This window comes from Haliotis rufescens, unplaced genomic scaffold (genome assembly GCF_023055435.1).
Source record: "Haliotis rufescens isolate VD_foot unplaced genomic scaffold, xgHalRufe1.0.p SCAF_3, whole genome shotgun sequence".
Taxonomy (NCBI): domain Eukaryota; kingdom Metazoa; phylum Mollusca; class Gastropoda; order Lepetellida; family Haliotidae; genus Haliotis; species Haliotis rufescens.
In genome coordinates, this window is record NW_025964001.1 from 45,264,479 (window position 1) to 45,287,385 (window position 22,907).

Here is a 22,907-nt window from a genome sequence, read left to right on the forward strand (position 1 = left end):
GATGATGAACGAGACATTTGCACCGTGGGTGATTGGTGTTTGTGCTGGCCCCCTATTATAAGTAACCGCACATCGCGTTTGTGCTGCATTAAGTGTCAATCTCTCGTAATTGACAAATTAAGAATTACAATCAGCAAATTATGTGTTAACCTGGGTAATATCATGGAAAAGAACAGGTCAACCTCAGGGTGTGGCTACCCACTCCTACTATTTTCTACACCCATATTTCTGGATTCATTTATAGATAATGACATCTGTGAAGTTCAACCACAAACATTTGTAGATGTTCCTTGCATTGTAGAGATGTACATAGCAGTGTGTTGCTGCCGACTGACAGTGATGAAATGTATGCCTCATGATTGATGGCTTGACAGCTACGAGATGACAGTCACCCATTAATACTGCTTCTGTTTTAATGAATAGAGGCAATGCTATGTTGCTAACGGTGGAGTCCTACATGATAGTTAAGATGGGAAGGTAATAGGTCAAATGGTGATGTGAATTTCATACTTTGTAAGGATGTATGATAAATGGATTTTATTATCTAACTGATGTTCATTTCAAGTGGCTTTATGAAAATTCGAGTACTTAATGAAAGATGTTTTTGTCAAAGTTTTCCAATTGAAAAGTTTAAAAATTTCATGACTTGGTGACAATTTTTTATTTTAAGATGTGGAAGGAGGTAAATTTTAATTCAAATTGTAAACATCAAGAAAGACGTGACTTGTCATCGTCCCAAACAGTCATGTCTCTTTGGGAAGCTCACAGGCAATAAAGTATTCATCACACGATCCTTCAAATTCCTACAAATCAAAGTTTATCGTGGGAGATAAACTGTGGAGGAAATGATACCAAAAAACGGCAAAAGGATGTTTATTTAGATACAAAAATCCCATCAGTGCACATTACATCGGCAGTAAAGTGGGGATGAAATTAACGAGTTAAGTACATACTATCAGCTGGCACATGGCTTTCACTAGAGACGCTGATTGCGTCGTGTTATGAGCACTGATACAACTGGTGAAAATCACCAGGAAATGAGACTTTTCTAAACCTGTTTATTAGTGCTATTTTGTGCACGGTCTCATTTCAGCCCTTTACGGACTAGCAGAAAATTGCCATCGCCTCAAACGAGCACTGAAGTACAACTGATGCAATCGACACAGAATTGAGTTTATTGTAGGATTAAAAGAAATGCACAACCCCGAAACAAATGTCATTTTCGTGAAACTTAAAGGTATAGAAATAGCATTTTGTCGTGGCATCCTTGGTCAGCGATGGGGCAGGTGGTTGGAGTGGAACTGCCTGTGTTCCAGGCTTGCTTGTGATTGCTGTAGAATGTGTTCACTAAGTCTCTTGTAGCACTGACATGACGACCATCTCAAGCATGTGCATCTTTCTGTATTATTTCATGTCCTCATCTCGGATAGCCAGGGGCAGTATTATAAATAATCGATGCCATGGCCACCTTCAGATACAATGAAGCCATAAGGATGGTTTGGTGTCTTCTACTTGTCTAAAGGATGAGACTTCGGAAGGTGAAAGTTGTTAATTTCCTGAGTGTAAAAATGAACACATGGCAATTAGTGAAAATAAAAGGAGGTTATCTGGGTGTCATATCCTGTAGACGTGCTGGAAGAGGCCTTAAAAGACTTTGTTATTACTGGGCTGCAATGATAATGAGAAGCTTATGTCAAATTTGTCCATTTCACCAACATCGCAGTCATATGTTGGTGATACCAGCGGGGGAGAAATAAGTATATTATCTCATTATTCTAAACAAATTCATTAAGAAATATGAGCAGTGCATGAGAAACCACAAAAGAAGAAATTGTGGTCATTAATACCAAGTAATACGTTACAGAAAATTAGGTCTGATGAAATGTAGAAAAAGCTACCTTGAGTTGAAATGAACAAGAATTGATCCAGTCAGTGCGAAATCGATTGATAAGCAGTGAAATGATTAATCACAATTCTCATAGAGAAGTGAGAGAATAGGCTATAGTTAGAAATCCGTTTTTCTGTGCAGGCTATATGGTAACAGGGCACCTCAGTTAATCAGGAATATCAAGAGATCCGCTATAGTAATTTTTGGAAAATGGGGTTTTTATTCAGGGCGCTTCTCCCCTAATTTTCCTATTGAAAAGTGCTACCTTTGTAGAACTCTCTCGGGAAAGGGGAGGCCCGGAATGGCGGCATAGATGTGGAGTGCGGAGACTCTGGGTAGAGATGATCAGCAGCTTACGTGAGGTACAAGGCTCGTAAATATCACTTATGGTTTATATTTCCTGGACAGATAAGTTTCACACTCAAGTGAATGTCAATTAGGGCTTGGTAATTGTGCTTTATTGCACTATATTTATGGAGCATGTACATGTCAGATAAACCACGATACCCCCAGCCAACTTGCATTAATCATACCTTTGTTTATGTCATAGGGAAAAACATCATGTACATTTCAATAATCATATTCTTGTCTAACAATCATCACAAGAATGTTCTCCCTCGTTTCCTGAAACCGAATCTGTGTGTTTGTGAAATATGTTCCCCTCTGAGGCTGCATGGTCGTTGACTTCGATGTTCAGTTCACAAAGCGCACAACACGTAAATTTCACTAATCATGTCCATGCTCTGCAATCAACACAAGAATTGCTTTTTCATTTCACTCAAGATGAGTCTAGCAGCTTAATCAAATTCCTAGCAAAATATTCAATTTATAAAAATCAGATCAGTTTCAAAAATACAATTTTAAAGTCTATAATCTAATAAAATTTCCACCTTTTGTGAAGATGGTAAATTCATTACTGACACATGTCTCCCGTTTGACTAGCTGTGATGCTCGGTGTGCCATGTGAGGACTAATGATTCAGTAAGTGGTGGTTCATGGCACTTGTAGAACATGTGTAATCTGTGCACAGAGTGGTCCCTGGCCCCTCCATGGCCCCTGCAGGGCGCCAGGAAGATGCACATGGTGCAAGGCTTGTCACTGCTAACCCACTCGGACTCCACGCAGCCAAGCGCAGGCAGTGACACTTGCCTAACCCCCTTGGGGGGACTGTGGCCAGGTGGGACAGCCCTCACAGCTCACATCAGGAACTGTACATGATAGTGCTTACATCTGTTTCACATTGACAAGTAGTGCCGATATTCCAATAAGAAGTGAACATTGTAATGCCTATATCCATCATGAAATGTACATTATAATGCTGATATCCTTTCATGAAATGTACATTATAATGCTGATATCCTATCATGATATGTACATTATAATGCTGATATCCTTTCATGAAATGTACATTATAATGCTGATATCCTTTCATGAAATGTACATTATAATGCTGATATCCTATCATGAAATGTACATTATAATGCTGATATCCTATCATGAAATGTACATTATAATGCTGATATCCTATCATGAAATGTACATTATAATGCTGATATCCTTTCATGAAATGTACATTATAATGCTGATATCCTTTCATGAAATGTACATTATAATGCTGATATCCTATCATGATATGTACATTATAATGCTGATATCCTTTCATGAAATGTACATTATAATGCTGATATCCTATCATGAAATGTACATTATAATGCTGATATCCTATCATGAAATGTACATTATAATGCTGATATCCTTTCATGAAATGTACATTATAATGCTGATATCCTTTCATGAAATGTACATTATAATGCCAATATCCATCATGAAATGTACATTATAATGCTGATATCCTATCAAGAAATGTACATTATAATGCCAATATCCTTTCATGAAATGTACATTATAATGCTGATATCCTTTCATGAAATGTACATTATAATGCTGATATCCTATCAAGAAATGTACATTATAATGCCAATATCCTTTCATGAAATGTACATTATAATGCTGATATCCTTTCATGAAATGTACATTATAATGCTGATATCCTATCAAGAAATGTACATTATAATGCTGATATCCTTTCATGAAATGTACATTATAATGCTGATATCCTATCATGAAATGTACATTATAATGCCGATATCCTATCATGAAATGTACATTATAATGCTGATATCCTATCAAGAAATGTACATTTTAATGCCGATATCCTATCATGAAATGTACATTATAATGCTGATATCCTTTCATGATATGTACATTATAATGCAGATATCCTTTCATGAAATGTACATTATTATGCTGATATCCCAATAAGAAGTGGACATTAGTATGCCGATATCCCAATAAGAAGTGAACATTAAAGTGCTGATATCCATCATGAAATGAGCATTATTATGACAATATCTTAATATGAAATGGACATTATAACGCTGATGTCCCATCATGAAATGTTCATTATAATGCAGATATCCCATCATGAAATATATATAATATTGATGTTATTATCATGCAACAGTATGATCTTTGTTTGAAAATTATTTTCATTGTGTTAAGTTTTAGACTATCATCTTTACGTACAATCCCAATATTTACATGTCCAGAACTGTGTGGAGTCAAATGGGATGCATACCTTTCATCAACATGACCATATTGTTTCAGGTATTAAATCTGAATCAGTGTTTCAATCAGGATCTTTCCGTCTCCATCATCGGATACTCACTGAGAATGTTTTCACTAGATTATTATGCATTTGTAATTCTAGAAGCCATCTGAGACATTTTGTTTGTAGTTCAATTATTGACAAGCTAAAGATGATTTTCCTTAAAAACTCTACTTGACTCGTATGGATCCGGAAAGATAACATCATCTCCACAGCCCTAATTGATCATAGCAATACCTCTACTTAGACCTATAAATATCAGCCGGAATATAAACTGATTGATAAATGGGCCCTCGTTTCATCCATAAACAGCAACTTTTTCATATTTAGAAAGAAAACACCATATCCTCTCCTCTCTAGGAAACACAGCCTCTCGGATGCAGCATTTCCTATAAGGGAACAGGGAAAAAGAAGGTCATAATAGCTCAGAAAGGGCGAAGGAAGTCGAAAATTGGACGTGTAGTCGGAGAAAGCAGAAAATGATAGTAATACAAAACGAGGCAAGGAAGTTAGACATCCTTGATGCGAAGTTCTTACGATCAGTGCCACCTGTCCGCCATTAGATGGAGGTCGGCTCATTATAAGTCGAAATAATTGCTATATCCCTATTAACTGGGGCTAGACCCCCACATGGTGATAAGGGGGTACACGAGAGCAGGCGAGTTTTCTCCACACCATCTACAGCTTCAGGATTTCATTGGGGAAGGAGGCTGAAAATCATGTGTGCATACTTTGATAAAACAAGTCATTTGTCTTGTGCGATAAGTATACAGTCCTTATCCACTGCTGTGTGGGATTCAAATCTGTAGCATTTATGCAATTTCATTTCAATTTTCGGTCAGTTTTGAATTAAATTGAATTGTTGTGTCTGGTAGAATTTCATACACTCATATAGATTTAACAATCTTGAAGAAAAATCACAATTACTAGATTTTTGAATGATGAGTATTTTTTTTAAACTCTGGGGAATTTCAACTCATTTCCGACTAGGGCAATTCATTATTTTATGACAGTTTAAGCAAGTATGGATAGATGACAAGCTGATAATGTTGACAGGTTTAAGAGGAAAGAAATCCTAATGTAGGTTCTAAGATTCTAGATGTCAGAGCAGGTAATGAAGAAAGGGTTCTCAGGTTCTAACCCTCATAGTCATACATATTTTACTTCTTTAGTTTCCTTTACAGTTTCATATAATTTTATATCAGTTGATTTTAAATTTGTGAACTTTACTAAATCGAATGTTCACACTTTTCGAAATAGTAGAAATGTGCACAATTTGTGAATGCTTTGCCAAAGTCGCGTTCATGAGCCAGATTCATGGCAATATAGAAACACCCGCTACAGAGAATTAAATTTTTGGAACCGAAGACAGGGAAATGGAACTGCTTTCGACTTGATCAGAATTGACTAAAAGAGCCATCAGTGGAGTCGCCCATATCCTTCAATATCAAAATGTCGTCAGGAAAAACTCGCATGGAAAATGGCCCTCCAAATCCCGTGGGAAAGCAGTAATTTCTTCAGTAGATTATTGGCGGATGATTGGTACACTGGAGGTCGAGGAGGGCCTGCCCCAGCCCTGATGACCAAACGAGACGACCTTGACAGAATGAGGGATCCTGCAGGGTTAATATTGCTCAGGAACCTGGCAGGATAGGTCAGTGCGGTTATGAAACTGTCACGATGCCATCAAATATTTCATCCAACGTACCCAGTCCAATATAATTGCCAGTGAGCATTTCTCTTGTGTCCCTGCATTCAGTGAGGTAACCCAAACAATCTTGGCATATTAACCCAACCTCATATCGATTTGTAGGATTCGAACACCTTGAAAGAAGCAGTTGCATTTCAATTATGGTGAAGATTTGAAATGATTTAAAATGTTTTTAAAAGTCCTTTAATTTAAGGTTTTATTCTCTAAAAACAAAAAAAATCTTTATTATTTTTTACTGAAGATTTAGTTTTAAAATTCGAAAATACAAAACTGCTTGGGGCATTTGAAAGATAACGTAAGGGAAGTAACTCCTTCCACCTCTGCTGGCTCTGTCATGGACAATATGTCACATCTCCCTTCACCCTGCAGACATAATACAAACTTATTTGAATTGGTTGAATTTGAAATACGTGACTGGAGAAATGGGTAAAGTTTGTTAATGTTATAAGCCATCTGTTCACATGGAAAGGTTATAAAAACTCTCATCCAATGACAATAATGATGTCGCACAGTTTGTGAAATACAACAAGAAATGATACCTTGCATCACATCCTTACTGGACCAAAACTCAACTTTGCATAGAAAGTTGTCTGTAATTTTTTGCCTATCAATCAAGGCGGACAAGCTCAATTGAAATTTGCACCATTTAGCATAACTAGAGAACGCTTTCACTAATGAGCATTCAGGAGGGAGAAAAATTTATTTGCACAAATTGTTGAGCCAGTGTTATGTCAAAGCCAATATTGTAGCTTATGGGTCATGTAGCTTACATTAACAAGGGATAATGTGCTCATTAGTGCCATCAATGGTACCACCAACCCAAGGCTTTATTTCAATTATCAGTTGGGCTCAGTCAGAGAATTTCCAACAGCTCAGGACGTCCTCGGGGAGGCTTTGATTAGAGTTGGAATTTATCGTAGATGGGACGTTGCCTGCCCGTAACTGCCATTTCTTGTGATCCTGGCATTCTGAAGTGCAAATGAAAACGAGGGGAGAGTCATTTGTCGTGCAGTTTGGACCAAGGCCCCCTGTGTTCCCCAACACCATGTGTTGGGGAGGGAGGGAGGTGTACAGGGCAGGCTACAGTGGGATGAGGATGGGGAGCAAGAGGGGGAGAGAATATCATCAAATCGTAACCCGATCGCAGCGGACCTGGCTAATGAGAATGAAGATGTAATTTGGACCAGTGGAGTCTTGGAAAGAATATGGCAGAGCCCCGGGATTCAGAGATCGCTTTCACCCCTTCCGCCATTAATCACCCGAAAAACGAAATTTTAATTTCAAAGAGTGTTTTTTGTCAGCCCTATTTCCCTAGCCTCTCTCTCCTCCTGGGCCTGTGGTGCAATTTGTGCAATTTCTTCGGAAACTATCTGTTCCAAATGGAGTCAGAAAGGTCATCCTCTGACCTCTTAATGAGAACGAGTCATCCCAAACCCAAACTGCCACAAATTGCCAAGCTAGGCAGGTTCGTCTTGGCGCCTCGATAGTGTATTCAGCAATTAATCATAAGGTACTCTGCAAACTACACAGTTCTCCACAAGGATTTGCCCACCACCAAAACTCTGTGGTAATTGTTCCGACTGGAAAACTGTCTAAGACAAATTTGACCGATCTGACATTGAGATTTTATTTACCCTCCCCACACAAATTATCCTCGGCTTTTTCCAAGTTTAAACCAATGTCAGAAAATTATGCAATACAGCAAATTATTTGGAATGAAGATTGGGGATATGAATATTTGGAGAGGGTAATATGCAGGCCCAGTGGGACCCTATTATTTCAATTATTCAAATGTGCCTTGTCAGGCCTTCATTTCAATTCACATAGGAACTAGTCCGTAACTCAGAATTTCATTTGTGTCTGTAGTTGTTTCATCATTAGACTATGTGGCACATGTCAGGTTTTTTTTAGTATTAACCCATAAAATGTTCAATTTGTATTTAGCCAGAAAATTTTCTCTGATCTCAAAGAAAATATTATTTTGATAATTTTGGGTCTTTGAAAGCTTTGCTGTCCCCAGTTCTAGCTTCAGAGGAAAACTTATTAGATTTGATGCTATAGATTTTGTGTTAATGCAATCATTACAAAAGTTCACAATTTCATTTTTTGTCTAAGTTAATTTCCAAAACTTATAGATCAGCATGACATTTTTTGTTGTAAAAATACTTAAATCTAGAAATGTTCTTTGGATGGAGGAAATGACAATAAGACATATTTCATTTTTGAACGCTTGCCAGATAAAGGACAGAGTAAGAATGGGTGTGACAACTGTATGCACTTGCTGTTATTGTCTGTGTCTATACCACAGGCCTTTTATTGCTTTGTACAAGGTACAGGCTTTGTTTATTGCAAATAGGATAAAACAAGTCAATGACAGCTAGAGACAAGTTAGTGACAGCTATAGACGTGGTAAAGAGTATTCTGTTCTCAACAACACTGTCTCCAACCTTTAAATAAAAATTAATAAGCTAAGTTTCAAATTTCAAATTTAAATTTTTGTAATCAATGCTTTGAGAAAATATGAAAAAATATGAAAGAGGGGCTGAAGAGAAATACTACAGTATGAAATTAGCACCCAGTGTCAATATCACCCCTTGTTATTGGCAAGCCCACAGTTGTAGGCGAAACAAGGTGGGAAATCTGCATGCTTGTGATAGGACCCCCAAGCCAGCAAGCAAATTAAGTTCAACAAATAAAACGATTGGCATTGTGAATCAAAAACTTGCTCCGCCTAGAGTCTCAACATTGGTATTGTTGCTATTAGCCTATGCTAACAGGTTAGCGCCCTCTAGTGCCGCGATCTACTTCACCCGAATATGCCTTTGTAACTAAGCAAATAAAACAGATCCCAATTATCCCTAGTAGGTTTCTGTCAAGGAGCATTGGCATATTATTATTGAGGAATGAGAACTCGTTTGGAGAAGTTTGGAGATAGTTTTCAAACACTTTTGCTTCTCATTCTTACCTCGCTTGGCTAGTGGCTTTTATTTGTATTACTTGTATTGAAAATGTGCATAGAGAGTGTTTTTTCTTCCACACAATATCAAGTGGACCATTGTTCCTCTGACAGAATAAGAGTTCCTAGAAAATACAAATTGTGAAGAAATATTTGTGGAGGTTTCTGCTTATGATTATCACCCATACTTTCAATAGTAGTGGGCTACTTTAATGAAGCTCTAATAGCACTTGTCACTTCTCGAGTGGTTTCAGCAAATTTCTGGTGTGAAAAGACTTTTCATTCTTGCTAGAATGCACTGATGGGAGAGCCAGGTACAAACCTTCCAATTACCCCCAGTTGCTGTGTGGCCATTCACGGTCGTGATTAGGGTGTCAAAAATTATTATTGAGCCTGTTAATTTTGGTGTATTATATGTTATTCCTTTGTTCGTTCAACTTTCATCCCCATGGCAAACGTGCTGCCTTGTAGAACAAAGGCGGGATAGGCTTAGCTTGATGCTTTACATGGTTTGTTGGATGTTTTAGGAAATACTGTTTTTTGCTTTCAGGTTTATCAATGCAAGACGAAGAATTGTTCAACCAATGATTGACCAATCAAATAGAGCAGGCAAGTCATCTCAGCTGGTAACTGTGTTCAAAAATCGGAGGCGTAAGTCGTCATCAGCTGAATCTCTCGGCCTCTCCCCAGGTAAAACTCGGACTTGTGGTCCGAAAAAGAGAGAGCACATAATTGCTCAAAACACAACTAGGAGAGAGTAGAGATCACTGGAGAGAGGGAACTGACCTGTGACCTTGACCTAAACTTGGTGAAGGTCACTATCCTGCCCCCCAAGCCCTTCCCTTCCCCACCCACAAGAGATGATGACTTACCTTTCCAAGATATGTGCATGCGCTTGCAACATCTAGATCTAGTCTCTTTTTTTCTCTACTCTTTCTTCACCATTTTCCTGTGTCTCTTTTTTCCAATTTTGGATGATACTCGAATACTCATAAATTGCATGCTGCACTTTGCACTGTACATTGACCATACTCCAAGTACAGCCTCTGACACATCAATCAAAAGACCTGTCAGAGATGAAATAACATTTTAATGGAATACCATGATCATCTGCTGTATATCAGTATTAAATGGACATATTTGTGTCGGTCTGATCACCCGGTAACATGATCACAGGTAATTAATATCCAACAATAATCACCACACAATGTGTTTTTTAAAAGCAAAAATTATTTTCTTGTCTTATTTTATGATACCTGTTTAAATCATGCCTGACTTTTATCAGCATGTCATCAACTTCTTAATGAAATGGACAACATAATCTGACAAGCGAAACGATTTCCATCTTTCGTCTCATTAGTAGGGATGCTATATAGGAATAGGAGTCTCACTCAAGATGTGGGAACTTATAATTCACAGATGAAACATGCTTGCGCATTGCACTAGCTGTCAATCACACATGCATGAAAGTGCAAATTTTCCAAATCTCCTGCCGAAATTGGCATGTACCTTTCTGTCGGCACTACCTACTCCTTGCTTTGTATGTACCCTCCTGCTGTTCCTGCTAATCTTTCTCTCTCGTTAGTGTGTAGACTTTTCTGTCATTGTTTAAGCTTGTACATTTCCAACTGACAATTCCGAGAACCACATGCTAGTAGGTCCCACTGACACTTGTACATATCACAACTGTCACAATATTTGCTATAATTACTCAATAAATCTTCTTTTAGTGGTGATGATTTTTATTCAATTGTTGCACTTAATTAGTCCAGTGGGAGTCCAACTCAAGCAAGTTTTTCTCGGAATGTGCGTCTGTTTCAACTTGATTATTTAATTATCCCAATCAGACTGTTTGATGTTTAATTCTCTGACTTTTTCAATGGTGGGGCAAATTACAATAATCAAATTTCCATTTCATGTGATGATATGGGCACTATGCCATCTACGACAAATCGTATGCACCATTAACGAAGATGTGAGGCTGATTTTTCAAATTTGTACATCACTGAGCTCTTACAGCCAAGCCGCCATACCAGTCTTTTAGCCAGTTTGTGAAAGAATTTTAAAATGTCATTTGAAAAACCAACATTAGCCAAGGTCTCCCTGGCTACCCATCCGTCCCAACACAGTCGTCGTTATTGACAGAAATCAACGATCTGTGATTGATTCTGGAAAGTGTTTTGAGATGTTTTTTCATTGGCTTAAACAAGGGTACCTGCAGCTTGCCGATTCCTCAATCTGAGCAATTACTCACAAGCCTGCCCTCTACTACAGTCGACATGTTCACTTCCATTCACTCTCATCACGATAAACCATCATAGATCACTAGTCAAGCAGATAAGAATTGTCAGGAATCTGATTGGCTAAAATTTTTCGAATCCTCTGTGGCCTAAAATTCGGAAGCAGCATCGAAGGCTCATTTGAGCAGTTTTGCTTTGATTCCAGTCGCAGTTAATACGGGGCTATTTTATTTTCTCACCATCTTCACAGTTAATGTATAAATATTGGACAAGTGGAAATATTTTGAGAGTTATTTTCCAAATTAAATTGCACATTTAATTGATCAATAAGGCATGCCCACCTCACCTGCATGATGAAAAAGTTGTATATCTCTCAACCTTTGACCTGCTGCTGTGTGTTCTGGTGGTTTCTTCCTGCATGATGTCAATCAGCTGTCAATCAAGATGCAATGTACAACCCGAATATGGCACCATAACAGTGTTCATTTCACAATTAAAAAAAACTGAGGCAATTCGATAAACAAAACTATTGGTATCTTTAACCTGTAACAAAATGAAACACTGTATATCTTATCTTGATTGACATTCTCTTTTCATTATGATAATACTGTTTTTGTGGCACTTTTTCAAATGCATGAACATCTTTATTTACAATTTGCCATTGAACAACATGCCTTCCCTGTACAAACATGGACTCATCCTTTCATTTGCTGCTGGAAGAGTCCATCTTGTACAGGGGGATGCCAGAGGCACCTCTTCAGTTTCTAATGTCCGTTCTGCCGTTCTAGGTCCAGGAGCACATGCAGCATACAATCCGGAGGCAGGGATGGGTTACCTTGACAACCAACACATGCAGATGGGAAGTAAGTACATATGCATTGTGACCTCTATGGCTGTCCCCTGGACATGTGTATCTATCATCTCTCAATCCAGAAATAGCTGTTTAATCGAATACTAAATGTCTTTATCTATTTTATATGTAATCACTTATCTTGTTTAAATTATATAATTTTGCACCTACTGATACGTGATTTTGTCTGTGTTTGTTTTACATGTACATGTACTTATTTTTTTGGTCCAATTTAATATTTCAAAAAGATTCATGAAGTAATTCTTGATGAATCTTAAGTTTGATCTTAAGTTTCTTAGTTTCTAAGTTTCAACAAGTGAAAGAAATTCTGATCTAATATAAGTTTAAACACTTCACAGCCAATAATCTTACAAGAGCACTTGACTAAGTGTTGTGTGTGTATTTCAGGGTTGCAAGGCATGCATGGAGCGGACATGTACGATCCGATGAAGGCAGGGTACTCCCACCTGGAAGGATCACAGCGCTATGATATGTTGGGGGTTCAGGGGATGCACCGGACTGATATGTATGCACCCCCTGTCAGCGGGTCCTATGCACAAATGTCCCAGTTCAGCCCCCCTGTGCACTCACAAGCAATGCTGATTCCTGGTCATCCACATCACATGATGATGGGGCACGGCGCCACAGGAATGGCTCACCATGGGATGTCCGCAACCCAAAGTCCTCCCCTTCACGCCAGCATGGACGGAATGGGACAGCATATACAAGACATTCACGCTGGATAAACGCTCAAACGGGTTCTGTCAAAAGTGTGACGATTCTTGTTGATCCTCGTTATATGTTCCGAAGAAGTGTTTTTTGGGACAAAATTACGAGGGATATTTGGCTGTGGCCGAGCGTCGCCAAACCGGCAGCTGTGCACGTGCTGTGCTTGATTATAAAACTCTGTAGTTGTAAACTACGGTGCAGCCACATGCATATGTCGTGACGCGACCAGTTCAACGGGTGGATGGATGAACGGAAGATCAGACTTCTGGGAATGTGGTGGTGGTGGTTCACAGCAGACGCTGCAAGGGAATAAGATTCCCACAATGCTTTAGTTGACATTTGCGGTGTGGAGTTTTGACTGGAGGAGTTCCCAGGAGCTGTGCTACAGTGTGTAAATTCTAACAGGACCTAGTCACAGAGGACATTGATCATAATGTCTTTTTGCCATTGTTAATTTCCTGCCCATGCCAACACGGTGACATGACCAAGATAAGACATGGCACCGCTAGAAAAAAAAAATATTTTCATTCAAAAAAAAAATCATTCTTAGCTCCTGGTTTTGAGTTAAAACTTTATTTTCTCTTGAGACAAATGATATGGTTAAGTTTCCCCTGCCCAGGATATGATATGACTGTTATCACTCCCATTCCCACCCCTCCCCTGTCAAGTAGCAAGGAATGTGTATGTACAACATTTATAGACTCCGATACTGGTGACATGTTTGTCCTGCAACAGCTTTACAAAGACTCGAAATACCTCATTTCAATGTTTTAAGCTTCAAGAACTGTGTTAAGTTGGAACATAAAAATGTACTTGCATTCCAAATTAACTTATTGAAATTAACTGGAGCTGCAGAGCTGCGAGCAAAGAGGCACGGACGCTTTATGTCGCTCCAGATCTCCTGGAGGCTGAACAACGCCTCAGATGTAGCCCACATCAGGCAGGGCCTATGACCAAAGTATTTTTTAGTCTCTCTATCTGTCCTGATATGGACAGGTCCTAAGGTCTATAGTATTAGCCGGTTGTTATGTTAATGAAGAACCCAGTCATTGAACCAAAATGTTCATCTGGGTCACCATGACCTGTGCTAATTGGGTCACCCTGACCTCACTGTCCTTTTCAAATTTGTACATGTATCATAGAAAAATAAGCAAACTTTTGCTGTGTAAAACTTGGTGCAAAATTGTTGAGTATTTAGAATAAATGCTGTTGATTTGTGGAAGTTGCTGCATGGTAGAGATAAATGGTGAACATGTAGATGTCCACCGTAACAATCTGTATGTGACCGTATTATTCAACCAAGATTTGATGCCCACAGGAATAAAGAATCATTTTCAAACAATTGCTCATACCAAATGTTAGTATTTTGTTTGCTCGACATTTTTCTTTAAGTGTGTAACTAGGTATGTCATCTTTTCAAAGCATTTGAAATCAGTGAGTAATCTTCCCATGACATTGATCACAGATTTGGACATTTGACAAGAGCAAGAGACCAGGAAGTACACTTCAGTTCTCTCTCTCTTGATATCACAAACAGCGACGTTTGTTTGCATCAGGTGACCGATCTGTGATGAAAGATGCATGATGATAGGTATCACTTGATTTATGGCATGGCAAGTACAAAGTGTATTCTGTCAAAGTTTGCATTTACAAATCAGTCCTTCAAAAATATTTTCTTGTATCTTTTGGGTAAGCTGAGACAAATTCATAAAAGAAACCAAATGATTTCTTCATAATATTATGTGATTTAGTCAGTGAACATAGAAACATGTTTTAATTAAGTTTTGTCTTGGACAATTAAAAACTAGATATTGTCATTCACAAAATAACTGTATAGAATAAATAATGCATTTTTGAACATAGATTATGAGAATATATTCAATTCTCAGTACCCAGAAGTCTAATTTAGTGTCAGAAGTCACTGATCATTATAAATAACAAAACCCATCTGAAAATATATATTCCATTATTCATAAGGCAGGTTGCTTGGTTGTTTCTCAACACTCTTTTCTGAAATCTTTCTTAAGAAGGCAAAAGAATGTGTTATATTTCATAAGAGGTTCAGAAAATATGAAAATAATACAAGTTCTTTGTCATCTTTCTTCTTATGTCTTTAAAGTAGCCATTAATGATTCTCACACAAATATCCAAACTGCTTGAGCCGATGTCTGACCACATCATTCAGGTCTCCTACTAAATGTTTCTCTTTAAAACCACATATTTTGAACAAACTTTAACTATATGCAGAGTTAATGTTTCTGAAATGTATCTTTCCATCATGACAGAACAAAAACAAGTTTCCAAGTTTAAGAACTATCCCACCATACACCTCTTTTGGACAGCCAATATATCATACATTTTGTTTGGAAAACAATACTGAACAATGAAATTGCATAGATGTGTTAGAGAACTGTTGGACATATTAAAACAATACTGTCAAAATGGCAGTCAGAAATATCAAGGGAGACTACTCTCTAGACAAATCATCATGGGAGATAACTCTGTAATGCTAGCTGCTGCTCTTATGTTTGATGTCAAGCACAGGAAGACAATCAGAGAGGGAAGATCAGGGTTTAACCAGATTTATAACATAAATAGCCGATAATATTTTTATTACAATGTACAGTTTTGTAGATACTGAACATACAAGTTCCTTCATGTTGTGGAAGATTCACAGGTCATTTGTTGTATAAATCTAACTCTGTTTATAGTGTTCATACCTGTCTGTATTTCGTGTATTAATGTCACTCTGCTTCAAGTCAACATTTTGGTGTAGCTCAAGCCCATCTTTGATGTTATTGTGAGAAAAAAGGGAAGTAACTGGGTTAGATATCATTGAACCTCGCTAGACTCTGTGTGACATATCAATTTGATATTTACGTGTAATGTGCAAGAGGTGCAAGTATTTATATTTCTGTTGAAGTGATGGTATGTATATATGTGGATTTTGTCTAATCACATTATGACGACATGCTTCCTGTGTATTAACTGAGTTCAACTTCATCATAATCGCCAAAGAACTTTCTTTTCCTCATTTTCCATATCTAGAGTATGATATTAGATTATTTCTGTTCAAGATATGCAAATCTTTATTTCACTGAAAATTGATAACTGTGTTTTCTATTTCTGTGATAATCATTCATCAATAAAAATCAAATTATTTGCCAAATTTTTATTTTCCATTGCCAAGCTTTAACTTTGCTGACTGTTGTTCAATACACTGATTACACCAAAGATTACTATTTATTTGCTTCAAATTGAATGCCACACAAAGTTTTAAAAACATGATCTGTAATTCATACACGGCAGGTTTAAATATTCATATTCCCTCCCTGTATTCCAAATGGACTCGTCCAAAGAAAATAGAATTTAAGGTCCATTATGGGAATACAAGGGAGAGAGAAACTCATTCAGCTGTACTCCACTTTCTTTAGCTTTCAAATAATTACAGACCAGATTTTTGGTTTTGCCATGAACTCTTGCAGAAATAAAAATATCTTTATTATGGAAATAAAATTTGTGTTGGTTATTTTTACTTGTTGATATTTGAAGACCTGTGTTCCAGAGGAGTGACTATGGCATGGATTGTTCATAGTCCCCAAGTGGAATATGCCAGCTGCGTTATTCACTTGGAACATGTGAGATAGACAGTTGTTTTGCTGGAAGTGTTAGAATTTGTCATCATTTGGTTGGTTTGACTTTACCTGATTAATAAACAATTTAGCAGTGCAATGCAAATTGTGATGCCAGTAGCAGGCTGAACTGCCATAGATGCTGGACAATCTTCTTCAAGTCTTCAGTTGTGTGAGTCGTACCCTCCCAAAGGAGTTGCCAACTGCATAATGGATATTTTCACAAGGGGTATAACATTAGCTGTTCTGTGCAGACACCTGATTATGCAAACATGAATGTGGAGTGCTGTTGCTGTTGACAAGGACGATGATACCTGTCCCGCGGGGGACTGGACAACACAGGTGATGTGTTCTGTACCCCCAGGTTTAACAAGGAAACTGTGTATAATAATAACATCCTTAACATCTTGTGTTAAAACTTGAAACCAGTATTGTAATGGAGGTGAATGTCTGTACATCTTCACCACAGACGCTCATAGGTCTTGTTGCCAGGTCATTCAGTCAGTGCCATTTCTTGAAATTGGCTTGATATTGCAGCTATATGTATTGGGGCATCCTGTATATATATGTAAACTCTGCACCCATATCATACAAGAGCTCCACAAACCTTGCACACATACTTAAAACACTCACCCACAACCTACATATATCCCCACTCTCTCACTCCACACACCTCGCACACTTCCTCAAAACACACTCAACTCACATACTTCCTCAAAACACACTCGCCTCACACATAAACCCCAGTACCTTACAAACATGTCCCCCTCTCAGCTCATGTGAGTCCTCCACACACACCAACGCCCTCAACTTAAGTAAATTTCAATGCAGACATACCTTGTGCACATCACACACCACTCACATGCCCTCCTTCCCACATGTGACACAAACTCTCCACAATCTCCACACTACAACCTCACACTCATTTCATCTCCCAACCTTCACCAACCTCATGCCAGAACTCACAGAACAGACTACCGCCGCACACACTCCGCTCATGTCACACACCCTCCACACATCTCACACACTCCTTTCACATCACACACACTCCATACATCATATATACCCTTAACCAACCTCACAAACAGCTTTCACACAACTCACACACACCCTCCACCTACCTCGCACACCCTCCACACACCTAACATACTCTTCACCAACCTCACAAACAGCTTTCACACAACTCACACACACCCTCCACCTACCCCACACACACTCAACACAAATAACATACTCTTCACCAACCTCACAAACAGCTCTCACACAGCTCACACACCTTCCACCTACCTCACACACCCTCCACACACCTAACATACTCTTCACCAACCTCACAAACAGCTCTCACACAGCTCACACACCTTCCACCTACCTCCAAACCCTCCACACACCTAACATACTCTTCACCAACCTCACAAACAGCTTTCACACAACTCACACACACCCTCCACCTACCTCACACACACTCAACACAAATAACATACTCTTCACCAACCTCACAAACAGCTTTCACACAACTCACACACACCCTCCACCTACCTCACACACCCTCCACACACCTAACATACTCTTCACCAACCTCAGAAACAGCTCTCACACAACTCACACACACCCTCCACCTACCCCACACACACTCAACACAAATAACATACTCTTCACCAACCTCACAAACAGCTCTCACACAGCTCACACACCTTCCACCTACCCCACACACACTCAACACAAATAACATACTCTTCACCAACCTCACAAACAGCTCTCACACAACTCACACACACCCTCCACCTACCTCACACACCCTCCACACACCTAACATACTCTTCACCAACCTCACAAACAGCTTTCACACAACTCACACACACCTTCCACCTACCTCACACACCCTCCACACACCTAACATACTCTTCACCAACCTCACAAACAGCTTTCACACAACTCACACACACCCTCCACCTACCTCACACACCCTCCACACACCTAACATACTCTTCACCAACCTCACAAACAGCTTTCACACAACTCACACACACCCTCCACCTACCTCACACACCCTCCACACACCTAACATACTCTTCACCAACCTCACAAACAGCTTTCACACAACTCACACACACCCTCCACCTACCTCACACACACCCCACACACCTAACATACTCTTCACCAACCTCACACACATCCTACACATAACCCAAACTGGCTTTAAACACACATCACGCAGCCCCATCCCCCCCCCCCCCCCCCCCCCCCACACACACACATACACACACACCTCACATACACCCGCCACAATTGTACACACACACCACACATATACTCCTTCCACACACAACATACTTACCAACCACACACAAATCGCACATACCTCACACACGCCCGCCACAGTTGCACACACCGCACACCTATTGTACAGACACACAGTCCCTCCACACACTTTACACACCTTACATATCTCACACGCACCCTCCATACACTTCACACACCAACATCACACACTTCACACACACCTCACATACCTCACACACCACCCTACACACTTTACACACCAACAACACACAACTCACACAGATCCTCCACACACTTCACACATACTTCGCCTTCACCTCGAATACACCCGTGACCAACCTCACACAAATACTTAACACACTTCAGACACCCTTCACACACCTCACATACCCTTCAGACATCCAAACAGAAGAAATCCTCCACATACCCTTCACACATCCACAGAGGAATCCTCCACACTTCTCACACACACTCCACACACCCCTCACATACCCTTCACACATCCACAGAGGAGTTCTCAACACTTCTCAAACACTCCAAACACCCCTCACATACACTTCACACATCCACACAGAAATTCTCCACCCGCCTCACACACACTCCACACACCCCTCACATACCCTTCATACATCTACAGAGAAGTACTCCCCACTTCTCACACACACCCTACACACCCCTCACATACCCTTCACACATCCACACAGAAATACTCCACCCGCCTCACACACACCCTACACACCCCTCACATACCCTTCACACATCCACAGAGAAGTTCTCCACACTTCTCACACACCCTACACACCCCTCACATACCCTTCACACATCCACATAGAAATACTTCACCCGCCTCACACACACCCTACACACCCCTCACATACCCTTCACACATCCACAGAGAAGTTCTCCACACTTCTCACACACACCCTACACACCCCTCACATACCCTTCACACATCCACAGAGGAATCCTCCACACTTCTCACACACACCCTACACACCCTCACATACCCTTCACACATCCACAGAGGAGTTCTCCACTCTTCTCACACACACCCCACACACCCCTCACATACCCTTCACACATCCACAGAGAAATACTCCACTCTTCTCACACACACCCTACACACCCCTCACATACCCTTCACACATCCACACAGAAATACTCCACCCGCCTCACACACACCCTACACACCCCTCACATACCCTTCACACATCCACACAGAAATACTCCACACTTCTCACACACACCCTACACACCCCTTACATACCCTTCACACATCCACAGAGGAGTTCTCCACTCTTCTCACACACACTCCACACACCCCTCACATACCCTTCACACATCCACACAGAAATACTCCACACTTCTCACACACACCCTACACACCCCTTACATACCCTTCACACATCCACAGAGGAGTTCTCCACTCTTCTCACACACACCCTACACACCCCTCACATACCCTTCACACATCCACACAGAAATACTCCACACTTCTCACACACACCCTCCACACCCCTTACATACCCTTCATACATCTACAGAGAAGTTCTCCACACTTCTCACACATACCCTACACACCCCTCACATACCCTTCACACATCCACACAGAAATACTCCACCAGCCTCACACACACTCCACACACCCCTCACATACCCTTCATACATCTACAGAGAAGTTCTCCACACTTCTCACACACACCCTACACACCCCTTACATACCCTTCACACATCCACACAGAAATACTCCACCCGCCTCACACACACCCTACACACCCCTCACATACCCTTCACACATCCACACACAAACCCTCCACACACCTCACAACACTACTTACGCACTCTCTATAAATCCGCTCTCCAAACTTCACACCCACCCTCCACGCACCTTCACATCCCCTTTCACCTTCATTCCCACACACCTTGACATACACCTGCACTCACATCTTCACATTCATCCTTCTCACACCTTCACACCCATCTCCACACCAACACACCCACAACGCGTAGTCACTCACCATATACAGGCGTACATACACACACAGCACATATACACACACATACATACATATAAACACACATACATTAACTTAAATATACACACACATACAAACACACTTACGACCACATACACACACACGTACATGCACACACATACACACACTTACATATATACACATTTACACATAAAAACACTTACACACACATGTATAGACACACACAAACATATAGACCCACACATATACACACAACCCACATACACCTTCAAACACACTCACTTCACATACAACTTCACACTCACACCAACTCATTTCACATACACCTTCACCCGCACCCCCACTCGCTTCACATATACCATCACTCTCACCCACACTCACTTCACATACACCTTCACATCCACCCCCATTCACTTCACATACACCTTCACACTCACCCCCACTCACTTCACATACACCTTCACTCGCACCCCCACTCGCTTCACATACACCTTCACACACACCCGCTCTCACTTCACATTCACCTTCACACTATCACCAACTCACTTCAAATACACCTTAACCCTCACACACACTCACTTCACATACACCTTCACACACACCCGCTCTCACTTCACATACACCTTCACACTCACCCCCACTCACTTCACATACACCATCACACTCACACCAACTCACTTCACATACACCTTCACATCCACCCCCACTCACTTCACATACACCTTCACACTCACCCCCACTCACTTCACATACACCTTCAAACTCACCCCCACTCATTTCACATACACCTTCACATCCACCTCCACTCACTTCACATACACCTTCACTCGCACCCCCACTCGCTTCACATACACCTTCACACTCACCCGCTCTCACTTCACATATACCATCACTCTCACCCCCACTCACTTCACATACACCTTCACATCCACCCCCACTCACTTCACATACACCTTCACACTCACCCCCACTCACTTCACATACACCTTCACACTCACCCCCACTCATTTCACATACACCTTCACATCCACCTCCACTCACTTCACATACACCTTCACTCGCACCCCCACTCGCTTCACATACAACTTCACACTCACCCCCACTCACTTCACATACACCTTCACACACACACCAACTCACTTCACATACACCTTCACACACACCCTCTCTCACTTCACATACACCTTCACACACACCCTCTCTCACTTCACATACACCTTCACACTCACACCAACTCACTTCACATACATGTAAAGCCACCCATCCACGGAGTCTGTAGACGTGAAGCATGTGGCTTGTGGTATGTAAAGCCATCCATCCACGGAGTCTGTAGACGTGAAGCATGTGGCTGGTGGCATGTAAAGCCACCCATCCACGGAGTCTGGAGACGTGAAGCATGTGGCTGGTGGCATGTAAAGCCGTCCATCCATGGAGTCTGGAGACGTGAAGCATGTGGCTGACGGCATGTAAAGTCACCCATCCACGGAGTCTGGAGACGTGAAGCATGTGGCTGACGGCATGTAAAGCCACTCATCCACGGGGTCTGGAGACGTGAAGCATGTGGCTGGTGGCATGTAAAGCCACCCATCCACGGAGTCTGGAGACGTGAAGCATGTGGCTGGTGGCATGTAAAGTCACCCATCCACGGAGTGTGGAGACGTGAAGCATGTGGCTGGTGGCATGTAAAGCCACCCATCCACGGAGTCTGGAGACGTGAAGCATGTGGCTGGTGGCATGTAAAGCCACCCATCCACGGAGTCTGGAGACGTGAAGCATGTGGCTGGTGGCATGTAAAGTCACCCATCCACGGAGTGTGGAGACGTGAAGCATGTCGCTGGTGGCATGTAAAGCCACCCATCCACGGAGTCTGGAGACGTGAAGCATGTGGCTGGTGGCATGTAAAGCCACCCATCCACGGAGTCTGGAGACGTGAAGCATGTGGCTGACGGCATGTAA

The 22,907-nt window shown here is 40.8% G+C and overlaps 1 protein-coding gene across 3 annotated transcripts in view; it reads left to right on the forward strand.

The window, feature by feature from the left end:
* LOC124124320 (homeobox protein Meis1-like) overlaps positions 1 to 16,558 on the forward strand; it is a 111,519-nt gene extending 94,961 nt beyond the window's left edge. For 2 of the 3 annotated variants that reach the window (XM_046487454.2, XM_046487461.2), the window contains exons 11-13: positions 9,774 to 9,913; positions 12,252 to 12,326; positions 12,722 to 16,558. In XM_046487454.2, the coding sequence (XP_046343410.1) occupies positions 9,774 to 9,913; positions 12,252 to 12,326; positions 12,722 to 13,059 (553 nt within the window). In that variant the 3' untranslated portion in view covers positions 13,060 to 16,558. The remainder of the gene's footprint in view (positions 1 to 9,773; positions 9,914 to 12,251; positions 12,327 to 12,721) is intronic. The other variant, XM_046487470.2, reaches the window with a different exon arrangement.
* Positions 16,559 to 22,907: the final 6,349 nt, after the last annotated feature.